General features: G+C 47.9%; 1 protein-coding gene across 7 annotated transcripts in view; it reads right to left on the reverse strand.

Annotated features, from left to right (window-relative positions):
• The window catches only part of DPF3 (double PHD fingers 3), a 293080-nt gene that overhangs the window by 111663 nt on the left and 159467 nt on the right, over positions 1-21950 (reverse strand). For all 7 annotated transcript variants that reach the window (XR_008417252.1, XM_053889564.1, XM_053889561.1 and 4 more), the window contains exon 3: positions 14939-15046. Coding sequence is in view for 6 of the 7 variants with exons in the window: in XM_053889564.1 (XP_053745539.1) it covers positions 14939-15046 (108 nt within the window). In the remaining variant the exon portion in view is untranslated. The remainder of the gene's footprint in view (positions 1-14938; positions 15047-21950) is intronic.

Here is a 21950-nt window from a genome sequence, read left to right on the forward strand (position 1 = left end):
AGTAACTTCACAGAAAGCCACACAGCAGAATACGAATGCAGCTGAAGGATCCTTCCTAGAGGCCACGGAGATCATGAAGAGAGCCCCACTTTATGTATCCTATTTAGCATTCTGCAGGCCCAGGATGAGCCTCAGTGGGCGTTGACATGTTTGTGTACATGCAGAGTGCTTGGCGCATAGTAAACATTCAAACTGTGGCAGCTGTTATTGCTATGTATTGTTTAACCCCCACCCCCACCCAAGAGGTGAGCACAATTACTATCCCATTTCACAGATGAGGACGCTGCAGCTTAGGGAGGTATAGAACCTGTTTAGTGTCACATAGTTATTAAGGGGCAAAGCCCAGCCTGGACCCCAATCTGCCTCCAGAATCCATTCACATACTCTCTAGCTTGTACAGACGTCACCTTGTCTCTCTTTGGTTCTTCCTCGAAGAGCCTTTTTCCAAACCTTTGTGCATTTCCACTACATCTCTAAACTCTCTCCATAGTTTTCATATTTCGAAATAAAAGGCAGATCATTGCTGAAGCTGAGGGCAGGTCTGTGTCATGATTCTGGGCTCTGCTCTATATGAACATTTCCATGTGGTATTCACCCCTTCTGCAACAATACTGACCCCACACGGAACTTTCCATCCATTGTGAACTTCCTTCTCTTCCTCCTTCTCCTTCTCCCTCTTCCTCCCCTGCTAAATACTCCTCCATCCTATTTTTCCATAATTCAGTCTACTCTCTTGGTCCTCTGGTCATTTACCAGATGGGCACAGTAAAAGAACCAAGAGCAAAAACAGAACCAAATTGAGAACAGTGAAATGGGCTCCCTAAATGCAAAGAGCCAGAAGGGACTTCCAATAGCCTTTAGCAGCCAATCCCTCGGGAGGAAAGCGTAGCACAGAAATATAAAGAGCCCTTCCCAGGGTCACGGAGAAACCTAGTGGCATCCTCTTTGCCTAATTACCAAATATTTGATCGGCACACAGAAGTTCTGCATTCAGATGCCCCTGTCGTCAAGCTCCCACCCTGCCTTGTATTAGCTGAGGGACCACAGGCTAATGACTCAGACCTCCGAGTCTCTGTTTCCTTATGTGTTAAATAAGGATGATCACAGTACTTCATAGGGTTGGTGTGAAAATTAAACAAGGTAATACACTGCCTAAGGAAACTCTGAAAGAGCCACAAAAAAACCCAGCGTGGAAACAGAGTGGAAAATGAGGCTTATCAATTCTTGTTTTGATTTTGGTTTTTCTATTCAAAACTTATCATTCCAAATTCGATCGTATATGTAAAGAACGTGGGATGGTCCAAGGGCCCTGTAAATGCTCCAAGTAACTATTATCAAAGTTAGAATAATCCTGATTTTAATGTCCAACGGAAACAAAATGCAAGCTACTTACAAAATTTTAGGCTTTCCAGCAGCCACATTTTAGAAAGCAAAGAGCAACAGGTGCAGCTGATTTCAATATATTTTCTCTAACCCACTACATCCAAAACATTATCATTTCAGTGTGTAACAAATATAAAAAAAAAATAATTCAATCTTCCGCATTCTTTGATTTGCGTTGAGTCTTCAAAGTCTGGTGTTAATTTTATACTTAACAGCACATCTCAATTCAGATTAGCCATATTTCAAGGGTTTCGTAGCTACGTGTGGTTAGTGGCTACCATATTCGTGCAGGTTGATAGTTTATAGTATTAAAAGGAACATGGGCTATGATTTTGTTTCCCAAAAACATGGAAGGACATTAAGTATGGCTCTTAATGCGGCCTTCTTCATACCCAGCTGAGCACCATTCCAGGCCAGCGTTCTAGCTGACCACTGGCAAACCCCGGTTTCAAAGCACTCTGGGTAAGGCTTGCAAGGTCAGAATGACAGGCCAACCAGTGCCCTCCCAACAAACTGGCAGAGGGTACATTCCCTGGCTCCTGACCACAGGAGGTCCCAGAGTGAAGGGAAAAACAAGGTAACAGGTCCAAGCTCTTGCACAACGTACATCCTAGACATGCTCCCTATTGAGCCCTCAGGGATTTCATTGATTGTTTTATTCTAATACACTCCATCTAGAGATAGGACTTAGTAATTCTTTATTAGCATACTCATTTTGACCCTCGCACAAATTTGGGGATCACATAACCTGACGAGAGCCATCACACATGTAACACGTAAAGAAAACGGTCCAAAACCCACACATAATTCATCTTTAAATTAGCCTGATTTTATACACAAGGATATAAACCCACGGATCGTTACTCTCTCCAGAGCGGCAGCAGCTGTCACCCAAGCCAGCCGCCTCCCTGGGCCCCCGTAAGCAGCGCTGCCTCCACTTCTAATTGGGAACAGAGATACTCCTTGGGTGACTTCCAGCACGATCCATCACACCAGAGACAGCTTCTGTGCAAACCGAAGCAAATCGGTTTCCAAATAAGAAAAAAACCTCTTAGACAAACAAGGATTGAAGCACAGGAAGTCTTTAAAAAAAAAAGAAAAGAAAAGAAAAGAGAAGAAAAGAAAAAGAAAGAAAGAACGAAAGAAAGATGCACAAATAAAAGCAAAAAAAAAAACAAAAAAAAAAAAACATTGCCAGAGAAGTGGCTTCTATCCAGGGCTGTGGACAGGGCAGCCATCCTCTCGGGTGGAAATCAAAGCCACAGGCTTTTGACACAGGTGCCCCAAGCCTGCCACCCAACACACTGGGAGCAAAGCTTCCACTGGGTTGTTGGAGCCACTGAGCTCATTAACAGGATGCGGGCGAGATGAACCCGAAAGTGCAACATGGGAGCACAGTGAGTAATTAAATCCCAGGCCATTTAAAAATGCAAACGCCTGGATGTCACAGGCTCACAGAGTCTCTGACTCCTCATGCATTTTTTGGCTCAGGGTGGAGGACTGGGAACCTGCAAGTCATATATGGATTATAATAAAATATGCCATATAAAAAACAGATTAAGACAGTTCTTCTTTGGGGAAATACACAAAGAGAGGAGCTGTCTGTTAGCTGTCGAGTTTGCACGAGATACCATCTTCCGGGAGGCTGTGCTCTGCCAACAGACAGACTGCCCCAAGGGAAATAGTGGTGAAACACCCCGACAAGGCACATCCATCCGTCCATCCATCACGGGCTCTCTCTGACGCAGGGGCCTGGAGACAGAGTAATGGTGCGAAAGGGAGGGAGGAACCCCCACAGACAATGGCGCACAATCCTCGGCTACATCAGGAGGGCTCAGATTTTTTTTTTTTTTTACCTGCCTCTAGTTTTTCTTTAAAAATACAAATGTGCGGTTTTCTCTTCTGAGTGCTTATTATTTTAAGGAGTTAAGCCTCATCATATTTCCTTGGATTTATACATCAACTTACACCGAGAAGCAAGGAGCTTAAGAATCATTATCTCGTTCATCCCCATCAGAATCTCTGACTCATGGGGAGAAAGAATGGGGGGTGGATAGTGTTATCTCTCACCACACAGGAGAAGAGATTGGGGTGGGGGCACACCGAAGCCCTGATTTCCCGGGAATCCATTTGCTCATTCCTCAGGGGCGCCATTGTCTTGGCTGCATTTGACTCCCCGTTTTGTGATTCATAAAGCTCAAAATGGGTGAGGTTCACGTTGAGGACCCATCACCCAGGCTGCACCCTGCAGGCCCTAACTACCACCTGTTTTAGAATCCCAGGATATCCATACAACAGGAGGGCTGCTGGTCTCCCCATATGGCCTCTGTCTCCCCTCTCTGGTGTGCCTACCCACTCACCCCCAAGCCAACATGGCAAGGATGGGCCCTCGTACACACCACTCAGGGGTGAGTACCTCAGATGAGCATTTCCCCACCCCTGAGACACAGGAGAACGCCCACACTGCCAAAGGAAGCTCACCAGTGGCTGGCAGACCAGGTCAATGCCTGGTGGGGGCAGGGGGAAAGGATGGTGGCAGGCACATGGAGCGCTGAGATAGTACAAGGGCATACAGACAACCAGGGAGTGCAAGAGGCTGCTCAGGAGTGAAATCTCAGCTCTAGGACCCTAAACCACGCACTGGGCTTTGATCTCCTTATCTGTAAAACTAGGGGATCAAAGCCCACTTCCCAGTGTTGCTCTGGGCCAAAGGAGACAAGGGACGCAGAGCGTCTGCCCAAGGGGCGTGATGCTAACCAATGTGAGTGCCTTCCTTTCACCTCCAGGGTGGCGGCACCTGCCGGCAAACCCCTCACTCTCTGACACTCTCAGACCATTGGAGGCGGTGTGGCAGCGTTTCCCCCAGCCTGGGCATGGGCCTAGGGAGAAAGAAGCCAAGAGGCCAAGTCCAGAGCAGTGCTGAGGACAGAGGAGGTTGAGATGAGACAGAGCTCAAAGGCGAGATGCCAGCCTTGCTTCAGTTCCAGGGCAGGCACTGTCCTGCAGATTTGGAAACCACAGCAGAACCACATGGAAAATGCCCTGCCCTATTCATTTGTTGGACAAATCATTCCTAAACACTTACTGTGTACCAGGTTCTATTCTAAGGGCTGAGGACACAGCTGTGAACAAGAGAGGGAAAGTCCTGCCCTCATAGAAACTATATTCTAGTTGGGGGGGAGGGTGCAGAGAGCAATTACCTAAAATAAATGAGTGAGGCCTATAGCACAACAGATGGTGATCAGTGCTTTGGAGAAAAACAGAGTAAAGGAGGGGACATTGGAGTACCCGAGGAAGTAGGAGGGTGATTACACCCTGAAATGTGGCTAGGAAAACACAAACCTGAGGAGGGGAAAGGGGGCACACCAATATCTAAGAAAGCATGTTCCAGGCACACGAGCCATCAGTGCAATGGCCCCGAGGCTGGGGCCCATCTGCCTGGAGGATGGTGAGCCAGGAGGCAGAGTAGGAGACCAGTTAAGAGTGACAGGGGCCTTGAAGGGCCATGCAGGCCACTGAGAGGAGGCTGGCTTCCACTCTGAGTGTGATCAGAAGCCATTGGAAGTTTTGAGCAAAGAGCGGCATGATGATGTCTGTATCTTAAGACGATCACTTTGAAAATAACTGAAGGAGGAAAGGCAGAGTGTGGACACCAGTTGGGAGTTACTGCAATATGCGTGGGTCCTCGCCAATGATCCTGGTGCTCAGGAGAATGGCACAAACGAGCCCTGTCTTCATGGCACTTACATCCCGGTTTCTAGATACATCCAGGGGGCAGGACATTTTGGGAGCAGTCCCCTGACCCCTGAGTAGGGAGCATCCCCACACGGTGAACCAGGATAGAGTGCAGGTGCAGAGGCCAGGTGGCCAGTTCTGAGCGGCCAAAGTATGGTGCCACACCAGGGCAAATTCACAGAGGAATGGCTTTCCAGAAGAAGGTAGACCAGCCTAGGCCAGGGGCAGGAGAGAAAAGAGCCAGTCAGACAGGCCTGGCCTAGCACACCATGGGCTGACAGGTGTCAGTAAAAGCAGGGAGGAAGCCTTCCAAGTTGACCTCTGTGCCCTGGGCAACAGATGCCAGAGTTCTGGGACATAAGAGGCAAGTTTTGCAAGCTTGGGTACCTCAGTGTAGAAGGTACCAGACTTGGGGCTTTTTAAAAGGCTCAAAGGCAGAATGCAGTCCCATTCCAGGCCAGACAGCACACACTCTTTGAGCTGGGCAGTGACTCCCGCAACAGGCTAGAGACAGACACAGTGTTAGCGGAGCCCCCCTCGGCCCACCCAGCAATGCAGCCCAGATGGCATCGCAGTGGAAGCCTTCCAGGCCCACCCTCCCTTGTGACCCTCAGAACAATGCGGTGACGTGAGCTGAACAGCCACCATGGTGTGCATTTCACAGATGAAGAACGAAGGCCAGAGTCCTTAGGTAACTGCCCCAAATCACACAGCCAGTAGGTAGAGGGGTCTGGACTTGAACCCAGGCCTTGGGATCTCTGTTTGGTATCTTTTATCCTGCAGAGCACAGCTGTAGGGCATAGCGAAGGCCCCTACGGCCTAAAATCAAAGAGAGGCAAGATGGCAAAAGCTCCACGTGCCAGGCCAGGATCTGGAAGGGAAGCCCAGGTCAGCTGCCACGGGGTTCTGCTCGGTGTTCCTCATCTGTGAAATGGGGGTGCCGAGAGATAAACCATGTTTTCCGAGACTAACATCAAACATTGGGCACCTTTCTTTCTTCTATCCCTTGAATAAATCTTTCCCGTCCACCTGCTATGTGCCAAGCCTGGTGCTAGGCACTAGGAACGCAGATGAAGAAACAGGTGGGTCCCTGCCCTCAAAGCGTGTACCTTCTGGCGGGGAGAGACCCCAGTGAATGGGCAATGCGACACAGGGCGGCTCCTCGGTCCTATGACCCATGCTCTGAACACGGTTCTGCGGGGCGGGATGGCAAAGGTGACCGTGGAAAGTCAACAGCAGCTCTGCACACCATCCAGCCCACTCCCAGCTGCCACCCGTGTCCGCTGCCAGACCCAGCTCCCACAGCCCTGTGGAATGCAAGCAGTGCTGAGATGGCCCAGGCTTGGTCCCCCAGACCGCCAGGAAGGCAACAGGAGTATGGGGTCCGCAGCAGCCTGCCCACCTCTCCCTGGCTCTCCTGCTCCTGAGGCCAACGCGAGCTGAAGAAGCTGCCGTTGCAAGCCTCCAGGATGGATGGCTGCGGGCTCTGACACCGCAGGAAGGAGATAAATGACTGGTCATTTCCCCCTGATGCACTTGAAGGCATCCATTCTCCCAGCTGTACCAAGCTCAGGCACCCCCCGTGCGGAGCCAGATAAGCACTGACAGATGTGGGTGGGAGCCGGAGCGTCCTTCTCCCTTGGAAGGACACAGCCAGACTCCTCTGCGGGCCAGGAGAAGGTCACGGTGTCCACTGGCTCACACCTGGCCGGGGGCTCCACGGGTCCCTTCCTTCGCCTCCCATCTCGCCCACCCCCGCCTGGCTCATCCCCGTGAGGAGCACCCGGGAAGGAGGGAGGGCGAGGGGCAGAGGGAGCCAGCTGACAGGCTCATCAATCTCGGGCTACATGCTTGGCACATCGGCGTTCCTTAAGTTGTTCCCGGACCGGGAGGGTGCTGGAGGAATCAGGGGGACTGTCTCGAGGAGAAGAGAAATCACACCGCACATCAGAGAGCAAATGGTGGAAGAAGCCTGGAGACTATTAAAATGTGGGCCATGTACAGAAGCAGTAGGGAACTAATTAAGATGCAGGATTTGCAAAAGCTGGGGAAGTTGGCCGCAGCCTGCTCCCATCTGGAGAGTTCTGGCGGTTCAGTGTGGCAGGGACAGCACCCTAGGCAGGCGAAGCAGCCCCCGCCCCAACCCCTGCCCAAGCAGGCAGGACTCAAGCCCCGTTGCCTAGACGGCCCCCACTTGGGAGCACCTTCCTGAGGATCTCTGTGACTTGCTTGTTGGTCTGCTAGGACACACTCTTCTTTGAGGCACCCGGGGCTACCATCCCCCCAGGGTTCCTGCCCTTCCGCTCATGCTCCCCCAACAACGTGTGGTGATGACTATCCTGGTCATTCATCCCCAGTCATTGAGTGGCTGCCAAAGGCAAACACACACACACACACACACACACACACACACACACACACACACACAGGAGAAATAACCAGAACACCCTATTATTCCTGGCTGCCTTCCCTCCCATCACCCTTGGAATTTGGCAAGGGTGGCAGAGAGCCATGTTGCTCCCCAAGTATGCTGAAGCAGAAGGGATTTACAAGGCCTCAGGTACATTCCGGGAGCAGAATGAACATCTGGCGGAAAAGAACTCTTGGTCTGAGGACACCGCCATGAATATGTGTGCTGGGTCCTGGAGCGACATGGCACCAGTTCCAACAGGCTCCCCCTTAGGGTTCTCTCCCTGGCTTCACCGCTGATACCCCCTGGGAAATTAACTTCCTGATTCAGTGCCACAGTTCCCCAACCTCTGAAACGAAGGTAAAATCTGCCCTAGACCAGGGGGACCAAGAGGTCTGGGGTTGGAAGATGCTAAATTGATCTAAGCAGACCATCCAAGCATTTAATCCAGAGAAACACAAGTAAAAGTTTGTTCCCAGCCTTTTTCTTTTCTTCATTCAAACACACACACACACACACACACACACACACACACACACATGCACAAAATGGAGTTAAAGGCCTCTTTTTTAATCAGCTGGCTTTTGCCCAACATCTGCCCTGCTTCAGGGCCTTCTGGTGGATATTTACTATCCACCTTTCTCTCCTGCCAGCTCGGCTCCCCCTTCGCAAGGACAGAGCTCCATTCTTGGGGAAATGGTCCAGGGGAGGCCCCTCTCTGGCACCAGGCCTCTGCTCCAGTCCTCATGTTGCACGAATTGTGATGGCTGCGCCTTGAAACACCTTGCATTCGCCTCTGCAGCCAAGTGCAAGCTGCAGGGAACACTGAACTCCATTGTCAGTCAGCGGAGAGAAATAATGTTGTATGTGTTGTCCTTCAGACGCCCAGGCAAGTAGGAGGTTGCAAGATATTTATTCAAGACAGATTGGAGGGGTGATGTTAGGCGTGAGAAACACATAGGTCCAGGGACACAGAATGTTTTCAAGTCCCAGAGAGCTCTCCCCCGCTCTCAGCCCCATCCCACCCGCACACAGACACATTTTTATTTTCAGCAAGTAGTAAAGAAACACAGGCAGGATGGCATATTCACACCGTGGGAGATGGGATGAGAGCAGCAGGATGAGTGTGCCCAACAGTGTGTAACTTCACTCTGAACAGTGACTGAGCGGCAGCCATGATCACCTCCCCACTCCCTGTCCTGAGATGTGGCCTCAGCCCAGATGAGCTCTGTGCTTTGGGGGGGGGCTGAACCACAGGTAGGTGGTTCTATAGCCCTGTCCTCAGACCTTCTCCAGGGGCCCTCAAGATTCTGGGATCTATACCCTCTCCCCTTGCCCCGACCCGGTTTCCTGACAGAGCTCTCAGCTCTGCAGACCTGAGGTCAAGGACAACTCTTACCTGATGGCCTCTGTTACTGAAAGCTGCCCACCGCTGGCAGGATTCAGGCAGAGACACAAAGGAAGACAAGAGGTACAAGCTGGGTGTTGGCATGATAAATTGCTTGTGGCATCTCCTCATTATCCATAGGGGGGACTGACATGGAAGGAAACTCGTGCCTTGAGACAATTCTGCTCCGGGCCAGTGCCCCCATCTCTCACAAATCAGGGGAACTCCTCTCCCTCTCCCCCAAGGAAATGAGGGTGCTGACGGTGGAGCCCAAGGGAGACTCCAAGTGTCACAGACATAACCACATTCCTGGAGCTTGTCAAGGGGACCTCAGGAGACTCACAGCAGGAGACTGGGAGGGAAGAGAGACGAGAGGATGGCATCACGGGGGCTGGGTGGTGGAGGGGTGCCAAGGATTGATTGGTTCATTCATTGGTTTTCTTTCAACATAAACTTAGTCTTCTAGTTTCCATAAATTTAAAGAGATTCAGCTCAGGTTGGACAAATTGATTATCGATTTTCAGCAAGGTTTGCCCAAAAAGGATTACACATAATGTTGTGCAATTTGCTTTTCTTTTTCCACTTAGTAGTATATCTTCGACATCCTTCCATTTTTTTCCTACTCATTTCTTTAAAAGGCAAAAGAGTATTGCATTTTATGAATGTACCATATATTTAACTAGTCCACTATCAATGGACCTTCTGGTTGTTCCCATTCTTTGTTGTCATTGTTGTTGCTGTTATGAACAATGTCACAATGGGTGACCTTACACACTGGGAGTATCTATTTATTTATAGGATGAATTCCTAGCAGCAGAATTTCTAGGTCAAAGGGCATGGGCGTTTTAAATACTGATAGGTACTAAGCATTGACCTTCAACAAGGTTATACCTAATTCCACTGCAGTGTGTCGAAGAGAGGCAATCCCTAGCCTTTCTCCCCATCTCTGTTTCCTTCAGCTTCTCCTCTGTCCCTGGGAAGATGGGCCTTCGTTCACCCCACCTGACTGTCCTCACCTTCTAGGAATTTGCGGCAAATGGTCCGGGGACTCTGACCATGACTCTACTCTGAGTCACCTTCAAAACTACCTGCCAAAACACCTCATTCTCTTTGAACTCAAATCAAAAGGAGTAAAAATAAGAGACAGTCATTTTACAATATTGTCCAAGTTGACCCGGTGCTGGGGAAGACATAATATCCAAAAAAAGGGAAAGAGTCCTCTCAGCTGGAAACTGCATTTTATAAACGATGAGGCAGAGCCGCTGAAAGGTGGGGACCTGCCAAGGGGACAGACAGAGAGTGGCTGAGATCCAGCTTGAGCTCTACTAACCCACCAAAAGGGACATCATTTTTTATAAATGTCCGCCCAGAGGGGGCGCCTTCTACTGCTGCACAAAGATGCCATCCAGGCTAGCTGAGGCCCTGGATGAAGGCCCTTTTCTGACATTTTGGCTTGTGTGAAAAATTCCATTTCAAATGGGAGCTGCCTCTAGGAAGAGAATGATACACGCTGCTTAGCATTCTCTAGATGGACCCTGACGCTTTGAGGTCCGAGGCTTAGGTTCCTTATCACCTACTCTCAGGCACTCTCCTGGCATCTTCATTCACAACCTGTGGTGGCAGGCTGGTGTGGTGGTACAGCCTGAAAGCCTGGCCCCAGGAGTCGGGACTCAGAACAGTATATGGAAATGACACACTTTTGGCCCAAGGCATTGGGGTTTTTGTTTTTAGCTGGCTTAGCAGTAGATCTGATCCCCCAAAGAGGAGAAACCAGTTCATCTGAGAAAGAGCTCTGTCATTCGAAAAGTTATTTATTCCAGGCCTGGATGTTTACTGCCAGCCTGGATTCTGGCACGGGAGAATGAGCCTGCCTTGGGTGAGCCCAACTTACTTAGGATCTTTTGCCACATCGGGATATGGTTACGCCTCGGAGGGCACATCCTCAACAAGCTGGTGCTCACTTTTTCCAGAGAGGGCCCTCCCATCGGACCCTAGCTGACTTGGGCTCTGGGTCTTCACCACCCTGAGATCTGGAACAGCCACCTCAGCCTCTGCCCCAAGCATGAGGGCAGAGTCCAAGGAAATGTTTCAAATAATCGTAGACAGACATGAGGACATGAGGCACTGGTGGGTACTTGGCCCCAGCAAACCACCAGCCCTAGGATTCTTCCTTTTCCCACCCCCTACAGGTCATGGCAGGCCCAAGGATGGGGCAAGTCCAAAGCCAGCTGTGATGCCAGCTGCTCCACAGTCAGCCACTGGGAGGCCAGTGTGCTCAAAGTAAATGTCTGTAGACAAAAGGGCCAGACACTCATAAAATAACTTCTTACTCAGTCTCACCAACAATGAGACTGTCAGTTCCCAGATATGTGAGCAGCACAGTAAACCTTCCTTGGCTCTGCCCACAGCCTGATTTCCCTAACATATAAAGTAGGCTTATTCCACTTTTATCCCTTCCTTCCTTCTCCACCTCCCAGGGCTCTGGTAGGGACCAAAGGAAATGCTATAAATGAAAATGCTTTGTAAAGGGCTTTGTAAATTACAGTGTGCTGTTCAGACACTGGTTATGATAATGACGATGATGATTCAATCAGGGTTCTCCATCCCCTGGGTGGCAGTGATTGGTAGGGCAGACATAAACTCAGCCAGCTAATCAGTCCTTCCCGCCACTTCTCTGCCACAGCTCTCGAAGGGGACTGCTTTCTGCTGAGTGTAATGAGTGCTGGGCCTGGGGCTGCTGATGGCCACCTTGTCTCCCCCACAAGGAGACAAGAGTTAGAGGTGGAAAGAGACACAGAGCCCTCACTTCAATGTTTGAGCCCCTGGATACAGCTATGCCTGAAACCAGCACAACTCTGAGATTTACTGTTATATGAACCAACTTCCCTATTTTTTTCCTTAGGCTAGTTTGATTTGTGCATCTGACATTTATTACTAAAGGGGAATTCCAACTATCTCTTGGATGCATTTTAATCACTTATATGTTAGTTTCATAATCATAAAATAAAGTTTTTAAGGGATTTTTTTTTAAGTTAGTATACCTCTGAGGGCATGAAGAAGCAGAAAAAAAGCACTGAACAGAGAAATCAACCAATGTGGATTCTATGCATATTCCCACAGGAATTGCTGTGTGACTTTGAGTACGTCTCCTAACCTGCCTGGACCTCTCAAAATAGGTAATTGGAGTTAATGCTGTCTGAGTTATTTTATAGCACGAAATATCTTTGGTCCCATAAAAGACAATCCAATTAGTCTAATACAAAGTGGTCTTGAGAAAGACTTTCTATACAAATGTTAAGAGTAAAGATTAACAATTAAAAATTAATGTCAAGTATTTGTAATAAAATCTTTTAAACTAACAAATTATGTAGGAGATAGCCTCACATAGGAAATTTAATATGAATTCATATATGAACATGAAAATGCTCACCACATCTCCGATTAAATTGGGAAAATTAGAAACAAAAACTGAGAGGGCCTGGTTAAATAGCTATGGTATATTCATACAATGGAATATTGTGTAACTGTAAAAATGGAATGAGGAAATTCCTTATATGTTGATATGGCCAATGCCTGAGGCACATTTTTAAATGGAATGGGCAAAACGCAAGGTGGCTGTGCTGGGTCAAAAGACGAGGAAAAGGTCATATGGATGTACTTCTTGGTGTGTGCATAGAAAATCTCTTAAAGAATCTCAAAAACCTGGTACCTCTGATTAACTGATGGGGAAATATACCCAGAGGGTCCACATGTACTCCAACATGGAGACACATCCAGCTGGTGACAAAACACCTAAATAACACCCTCCCTTCAAAATCCGCACAGCCAACCCAGCACGTACTCAGCCTCTGGCTACAGCACCTACTGCAAAGCTCTGAGTGGGGTAGAATTCAATTGGTCCAGGCAAGGACCGAGTCAGGGATTACCACCTCACTCATCCATGGCACTTCCAGAAGAACAGGATGGATGATTCTGGAACAAAGAAGGAGGACGTCCCCACCTCCACAATAAATTGTTCATATCAACAATTATTCAGGTTTAATAAAGAAACACGGATGATGTGAAGTCATGCCATGCCAACCTGTGGTCTGGCCACCTTTAAAGCATTTTAAAACCACTGTTTCCCAAACTTCAGTGTGCCTTGTGGGAACGCAGTCCTGGGGATGTGGTAAAATGCAGATTCTGATTTAGCAGGTCTGGGGTGAGGCCCAAGATTCGACATCTGTCCCAACCTCCCTGGGGATGCTGTGCTGCCGATCAAGAGCGCACTGTGAGTGTAGTTCTAGAACCACTCCAACCAATATGGGCACAACCAGCCACGTGTGATAACCGAGCGCTTGAAATGTGGCTAGTCTGCAACGAGATGCACTAAACATGTAAAATATAACACTGGAGTTAAAAAAAAAAAAAATACAAGAAAAAAATGTAAAATGTCTTGACTCATAATTTCTACATTGATTACATGCTAAAATGATAATATTATGGCCATCTTAGGTTGAATATAATCCATACTTAAAATTAACTTCACCTGTTTCTTTCTCCTTTGTTCAGTGTGGCTACTAGAAAGTATACAATGATACATGTGGCTTGCGTTATCTTTCCATTAGATTATACCGCTGGGGGAGACTTGGCTCTCCTACAACCTGCACCTCGGGAAGTTTGGAACGACCTCAGTCATCACCCTGAAGTGTCTGCAAGGGTCTGTAAATTCTGCAGGGCCATTGAAATCTTGGATGGAGCTCACTGAAAACCCTAGTCCCCACCCCACCCCCATCTCTAACAAATAAAACTTCTACAAGAATGAAATCTGGGTTAAAATAAACAATCAATACAGGCTTAACCATAGAACCGGGAGCGAAAGCATCCCATGCAACTGTAAAAAGAGATTTTGCAGAGAAAACACAGCCTCAGACGTCAGTGTGGAAAGGCAGGAGTGAAGTAACCTTGGGCAGCCTAGTAACCTAAGGCAGCCATGTCTGTATTATTTGGTGAGGGGAAATGCCAGCTGTGCCTTTGTTCCACTGAACAGCATTGTTCACACCAGCCTGAGACACTTTGCAGCCCTTGCACCTCCAAAACCAGAGGTTCCTTTAAGGCTGAAGACCCAAGGCAATTACTTGGCCTTTCTGCAACTCAGACCCAGGTCTGAAGATGGCCATCTAGGGGCGCCTGGGTGGCTCAGTCGCTTAAGCATCCAACTTCAGCTCATGTCATGATCTTGCGGTCCGCAGGTTCAAGCCCTGCATTGGGCTCTGTGCTGACAACTCAGAGCCTGGAGCCTGCTTCAGATTCTGTGTCTCCCTCTCTCTCTGCCCCTTCCCTGCTCACACTCTGTCTCTGTCTCTCTCTCTCTCTCTCTTTCTCTCAAAAACAAATAAACATTAAAAAAAATTTTTTTTGAAGATGGCCGTCTAGTCAGAAGGGTTATAACAGATCAGTAGTCAAGAAAACTAACCAAGCCTTCTGCGTGGCCACAAGCAATCACCAAGAGGCAAATTTTGAACTCAGACTCTTCCATTTCCATGCCCAAGATGGGTTCTATTTTTAGCAAGTGGCCCTTCTCAGGTAAGAAGCTCCTGAAGTTCATTCACACTAAGGGGGCAGGGGGTATGCCCTCCTTAGAAACACAGAAGCTAGAACAAGGTTTCTTCTCTTGAGGCCACAAGATGTGTCACACAACCCAAAGGAGCTATAGCTCCTTCGGCTCTAGTCTGGAAAGGCATTCCTCATGGGTCTGTTCCCACCCTTGCCGGCTTGCTTTACTCCAAGGAGTGGCAAGAGGGAGACTAGAGGAAAGAGAAGGCACAAGACACCACAGGAAAGAGACACTCAGGTGAACACATACACATGTTTACATATGAGAGAAGGGACAGAGGAACACCTTTGGGCACCACGGGGCAGGTTCAGTCTCCCAGAGAACTCAGTTCTATAGACAAAGGAGCAAAGCAAACTTGTCCTGGGCCAGCCCAGCCTTCTCCCACCTCTCCCACCATGGGCCCAACCAAGCTTCAGAGGGCACTGACCAGGTTTTATTTCCAGCAGCCGAAGCTTTGGATCCTCAGGTGGGTGCAATCGTCTCTTCTTACGCCAGCAACGAGCAGGGTATGTGTATAGCTGGCCCGGAGCGAGGCCTGTGGATAGAGACAGCATAAAGGTTAAGGGCTCCAGGCTAGAAGGCGCCTTGGAAAATTCCTTGTCTGACCCTCTCACTCACAGTGAAAGGAAACTGAAGCCCAGAAAGGTAAAGTGACTTAAGGTCACAAAGCTGGTTGATGGTAGAGCACAAGCAGTATTAGGTCATCTGACCCCAGGACACTTGCTCTGTCTACTCCACCATGCTGTCCCAGTAAGACTACGCCATCACCATGACTAAGACAGTTCAGATCTCCTGGTCTGGGAGATCAGAGGGACCTTTCCAGATTTAACTGCACTGCAGTGTTTCCAAGGCAATGGACCCCTAGGTATTACCCATCAACTGCTCCTCTATCCAGGTCCAGGTTAAGGAGGTTCCCTTCAAGGCAAAGCAGCAGAAGTCAATCTGCCTCCCTATCGACAGCCTGGATTGAGAAGCATTTCAAGGAAACCAGGATCAAGGAGCCAGATTTCCTACCAACTGGCTTTCTCCACCCACTGTTAGCTGCTGGCAGCTTGCTAAAGCCAATGGGAGCCCTAAGCAACCCCCATCAGAATATAAGCCTACTCTGGTGACCATGCTCCGGACTCATTCCTGCAGAGCCCAGATACATGTACAACCCTGCCCCCTTGCCTGGGCCTTACAGGAAGAAATGGACAAGAGTCCAGTGGCTGGGCTTATATACTAACCATACTGTATCTCAAGAGTCTCCATTTAGATTTGAACTCTGGCAACAAAGTTCCACACCAGCATCATCTGTCATACCAACCATCCCATGAGGATCCTTCCTGCTTATCAGACCACAGTCTTATGGCTCCTGTGGCACATAGTGTGGTAGCCAGAGGCGTTGGAGGAATGTGGACTTTCCACAGTAGACAACGGTCTATTCCAAAAAAAAAAAAAAAAAAAGGACGGGGGTGGAGGCTGGGAGGAGAGGGAGGAGGGCTTAAGACTAGTTAGGCAATGTGCAGACTAAAAAAACTGCCTGATACACCCAAAAGAAACCAGCAAGTCAAGCAGTCCACTCCTGCTAGAGTAAAAAGCCTGGTGACAACAGGGACTTTATCTTATTTTCATCAGAATCCCCAGAACTAGATCTGTGCCTGACACATAGAAGAATCAAACTAAACATGTGCTGAATGAATGAGTGAGTGAATGAATACATTCCAGCTTCATTTAATTAGTCACAACTCAGTCTTCTGTAGATAAATGTGGCATGTGACAACCGTCAGACCTATGTGAGGAGGTCATTTCCTAGACCTAGGACCACGGGGCTTAGAAAATATCAGGACCCTATTTCCATCTGCTGTCTGCCATTTGGGGACCATTTGTAGAGAAAATCTACAAAAATTTCATTGCTATATATCCATTTATTCATTTCTCATTTTTACTAGTCATCTCTACCCATTTATTTGTTTGGGTTCCAAAGCAGAGACAACCATTCCAGTACTAAAGGAACCAAAATTTTCAAATTCTCTTTATGTGCTAAGTTTCATTTTTAATTTCACAGCTGTTCCCACAGGTTGTAAGTCTGTGAAGCAGCTGAAGGTCCCTACCCCTCCCCATTTTGGTTCTCAGAAACCATCAAGGGTCATAGAGCCTAGAGGCTCCAGAAAAATCTCTGGTGTCATGAGCTAAGGACTTGTGGTGTCCAAGAGTCATCCCAATAGTTAATTTTGTTGATAGCTTCATAGCTTCTGCACAGTGGGAGGATCCAGAAGCTCTGAGCCCCCCGTTCTCTGAGGACCAGACTTGTGGTTGATTTGGGGAAGATTAAATGAATCACAGTAAGGCTGCTCTCCCTCCCATGGAAGGTCCAGTTTTGACCTCTCTTTGAGGGAAGGCATCACTGGGAATAGTTCAATGTTTTTGATGTGATTCACTCCATGATCCTATCACCTCTGATCCTAGAACTCCTGTATGGCTGCATTGATTCTGATGTCTTCCCAAAAAGTTTGAGCCACCTCTAAGCCTGGTATTCCCCATGATCCCAACAAAGGCCAAGTACAAAGGCTGACCCAGTACTCTGCATCCCATAAACAGGTCCCACCAATCCCTACTCATCTTGGGTTAGTGATTCTTTTTTTTTTTACACTTTAAATATCTTACAATTCTATTTATCAGTTATACCTCAATAAAATAATAATAATAAAGAACACAGAAATCAATTATAATTATAGCAGCTTATTATTCAGTTATGTTCAGTATTATGTCTACATAATGTAAGTATTAAGCACAAATTAAATGTATTGAGATTCTGTTCTTAGTATATTTTTTAAATTAATTTATTTTTTCATTTAAATCCAAGTTAGTTAACAAAGTGTAATAATGATTTCAGGAATAGAATTTAGTGATCCATCACTTAAATATAACATTGGGTTAGTGATTCTTAATCCAGATTGAACCCAAAAATTACAAGGAGAACTTCTTTTTTTTAATTTTCTTTTAAGTTTATGTATTTATTTTGAGAAATAGTGCGATGGGGGAGGGGCAGAGAGAGGGGGAGAGAGAGGATCCCAAGCAGGATCCATGCTGCCAGCACAGAGCCCGACATGGGACTCAAACACACCCATGAAACCGCGAGATCGTGACCTAAGCCAAAACCAAGAGCTGGATGCTTAACCAACTGAGCCACCCAGGTGCCCTTACCTGGAGAACTTCTTAATAACCTCAAGACCAAAAATTCATGCCAGACCGACCCAATCTGGATTTAAGTGGGTGGGAGAATTGGGCCAACTATTTTTTCAAGAACCTTATAGATTGTTCCAATGTCTGACCAAGGACCTCTGGATGTCTAAGCATCATCTAGTTACTGCCTAGATGTTCTCTCTGATATACCAAAACTGGTTAAATGGCCTTCTCTAAAGTGTCTCAAGGTTCCCAGTGTTTCCCCCAAGGTGTTGTCATTAATTGCCTGCTTACTAGAATGTCTCCCCTACTCGTTTTATAAAATCCAGAATGACAGGAACTGTGCCCATCTCTGGTATCCCCAGTACTTAGCACAGTACCCGGTAGGCACCTCAAGAAGTACTTACCAATAAATTTAACCAGAACTGAATCAGATTCAGAAATGCAGAAAGTGAATGACCTACTATTCCTGGTTCCAGCAGACTCATCCACCCACATTCAAACCATCCAAGAGGGACTCCAGAGGCAGGCTCAGAAGTGAGCACAGAATCCACCCCAAGATGGCAGTCTCTATGCCTTAGGCTCCTTCTTGCCCCACAGGCTGCTTCAAAGTATTTCCAACCTGACCAAAAGCAGGTGAGTAAGAAGGGACTGGTCCAGACCAGCACTCTCAAAAGATCTAAATGACAAGAGGTCAAAATTGTCAACACTTGCCCAAGGGCCTATGCCCTCCCTGAGACTGTGGTCACTGCACGTGTTGGTCAGCAACACCAAGGCAGCCTCGGGCCCCTCCGTTTATAGCTGCAGACCCACTCGCTCTCCTGGGATTAAGTAGTCCGAATGGCCAGGAGATGGGACTATTTTTATTTCATTCTTTAACTTTCTCTGATGGATTACAGAAGCCCTGTGATGCAGAGGAAGAGCATGAGTCCTCCTACCACCAATCCTGTAACCTTGGAAATATCACCACACATTTCTGACCCTGTCTCCTTGCCCATTAGACAAGAGTGTTAATAGTACCTACCTTACAGGGGCTGTTGTAGGCATTCGCTTATATTCAAGAAGAAGCTCTTTATAACCATGAAGCCTTGTGCAAACGTCAGTTATTAATTATCATGAGTTAGCGGACATAGACGAATCTGGACTCTATGGCCATGTGGCATGACAAAGCCCCCCCCCCCACATGCCCATGCTGCTCTTTGCTCCTCTAGCCATGAGGGTAGAAATAGGCCTCTCTTTGATGTCTGCTTTGACTCCACCTCATCTCAACAAGCAAATGACCCCAAGAACTCTCTCGAGGCTCTAGCCCCCCTTCCTTGCCCTCCTCCCTAGGCTGGCAAGCACCAGGGTGCCTTTATAGGGCCAATGCATTCAGCCCTGGAGTTCCACTTATAGAGGGACGAGCACAGCCCCGTGAGAGTTATGTTGTTTATCTCATTAGAACAGGAGGCACATAACTCAAAGCCTGTGTGTGTGGTAGATGGAGAGGGGAGGGAAAGGGGAGGAGGAGGAGGAGGGAGTCACAGCTGCAGCCAGGGAAATTAACCTGAAGGAGTGAGCCTGGGGCTAGGGGGAATATGGAGGAGGGGGGAAAGGAGGCAGGAGACAAGAGGGCCGACTAGTCTTCCCTGGTAACCAAGGCCACAGCTACCCCTCCATTCACATACCCCACTGAGCAAACTGCTTTTCTTTTCCTTTGAGCTGCAACTCCAGTTACAACAGTCATACTCATGTACAAGCACAAGTATCTCTCTCTCTCTCTCCCTCTCTCTCACACACACACACACACACACACACACACACACACTCACAAACTCACACACTTGCTGGAGGGAGAACTGTCTCCATAGAAAAAAATCAGCAGGATGGGCTTGATGCCTGTATGGTCAGCAGATTCCAGACAAGTCACTTGTTACCAGCATCGATCAAGTCAGCAGGTGGACCCTAAGTATCATTATCCCTGACAGACATGGCATGAGCTATTAAGAACCCAGATGGGGGCGCCTGGGTGGCTCAGTTGGTTAAGCATCGAACTCTTGGTTTTGGCTGAAGTAGTGATCTCAACGATACATGGGATTGAGCCCCGCATCAGGATCTGTGCTGGCAGTGCACAGCCTGCTTAGGATTCTCTCCCTCCCTCTCTCTCTCTCTCTCTCTCTCTCTCTCTGCCCCTCTCCCATGCTCTTTCTCTCTCTTTCAAAATAAATGATAAACTTTTTTTTTAATTTTTAAAATAAGGGCACCTGGATGGCTCAGTCAGTTAAGCATCCCACTTCAGCTCAAGTCATGATCTCGTGGTTCATGGGTTCAAGCCTTAAGTCAGGCTCTGTGCTGACAGCTCAGAGCCTGGAGCCTGCTTCAGGTTCTGTGTCTCCCTCTCTCTCTGCCCCTCCCCCACTTACGCTCAGGTTTGCGCTCTCTCTCTCTCTCTCTCAAAAATAAACATTAAAATTTTTTTTTAACTTTTTAAAAGAATTCAGAAGATGAAATGAGATAGAAAGGAAGTAAAGATGACAGGGGATAGGAACAGGGTTTGAAAAGAAGAAAAGAACTGGAGTAATGCCTTCGTCCCCCAACCAGAGTTGAGCAGTGGCAGTTCACCCAGAGAAGGGCTCTCCCTGAAGCCTCTCAGAGAGGGGGATCAGCAGCCACCATTGAACCCTCCCTGCAATGGAAACCTAACTCCTTCACAAGACAGACTTCCTGTGGTTGATCAACTCTTACTGTGATAAACAGTTTTGCCTCACCCTTATTTTGAATCAAAGACTTCCTATATTTATGCCAATTTGCTCACCCTCTGTCTCCAGAGTGGACAGGTGTCACCTGTATCCAAGCCATCCATCCCATCCACCCACTTGGGTTTGAAGGACAGCCAACTGAGAGGCCAAGGAACTAGAGGGCATGGGAGTTAGAGAGAAGAGGCAGTGGTCACACCCACTCAGATTGTGGTAACAGGATTTAAGGCTCCAAATTAAGAATCCAAATACTGCTTCCCTTTTTCATCTCCCCCTTGCCTACCCCCTACTGGACAGGAAAGGGATGGAACAGCAGGCTGCTCTTCAGACCATCACTGCCATTAAAGAGCTCCTCTGAATGCTGCTCCCACAGGTGCCTCCACAATGGGTCACCAACAGCCTCCATATTTATAAAGAGATAATGACACAAGTCAGGGGTTCTTCATCAAAACTGGGCATCAGAACTGTATAAGTATTTATTGAAAAGGACTGGTGCCTGGGCTCCGGTCCAATCCTACTAAACCAGAATATCAGAAATACACCAAGGCAATTGCAGTTTGAAAAACTCCTACATAAGGAACTTTGCACTAGATCAACTCTTACTCATATTTATATTCCCAGGGCCCAGGACATAACAGGTGTTCCACTGATGTTTGTGATTGAAAACACCAATTGGACCACCTCTACAGAACTGGAGGGATGAGTAATAAGTCCCTAGGTAGGGCTTGAGGAGTAGACAAGATGTATTTCGTAAGCACTTAGACCCATAATATTTCCTGGTCCTTGGCTTATTTAAAAGTTGTCCTGACTTTGTGGACCACCTGTTCAGTGAAGCCCCTTGAATCATCCCAGGCCACAGTGTCTTTTCTTCTCCCCGATAGCCTGGAGTCCTGGGCACTAGGCACCATACCCTAGCACTCAGCACAGCTCTCTATCCAGCTCCCCAACCATCCTCTCCCAGAACCCTGCCCCTTCTTCTCCATGAGCTTCTCTCCCTCTCTACTATTCAATTCTAATGTCCCATGGGCCAAGACTGGTGAGGTAAGCCTCAAATCCAGGATGCTGCCAGCCCCTTCTGGCTCAGGGGTTCCCAAGCCCCTCACTGGTACCATCACACTCAAAAACCGACACAGTAACAAAGCCAACATTTACTGAGCTCTTACTCTGTCCTAGGCTAGTATCTCACACTCACTGTTACTTACCATAACAACTACCCTATGAGACATTTAAAGGACAAGGACAGTGAGGCTAACAGTGCTTAAGTAACTAGCACAGGGTCACACAATTCAAAGGGTAATCTAGTCCACAGCCCACATTCAAGACCTCTCCGCTAACCTAACCTCACCAAGCCATCCCATTACTGATCCACACACAGTAGGGTTGAAATCCAAAGTCCTTCCCTTGAGAAAGAAGCTCCCCACACTAAAACTATCAGGAAAATATCCCCCAGCCCTCCCACCCACCCCCATCAAGACATTTCTTGTGGAATTTATTTTCCCTCTACTTCCATATCACCAAGTAAAATTGCTCATGGAGAAA

Source organism: Panthera pardus, unplaced genomic scaffold (assembly GCF_024362965.1).
Source record: "Panthera pardus isolate Hobbes unplaced genomic scaffold, ASM2436296v1 HiC_scaffold_24, whole genome shotgun sequence".
Classification (NCBI taxonomy): Eukaryota; Metazoa; Chordata; class Mammalia; order Carnivora; family Felidae; genus Panthera; species Panthera pardus.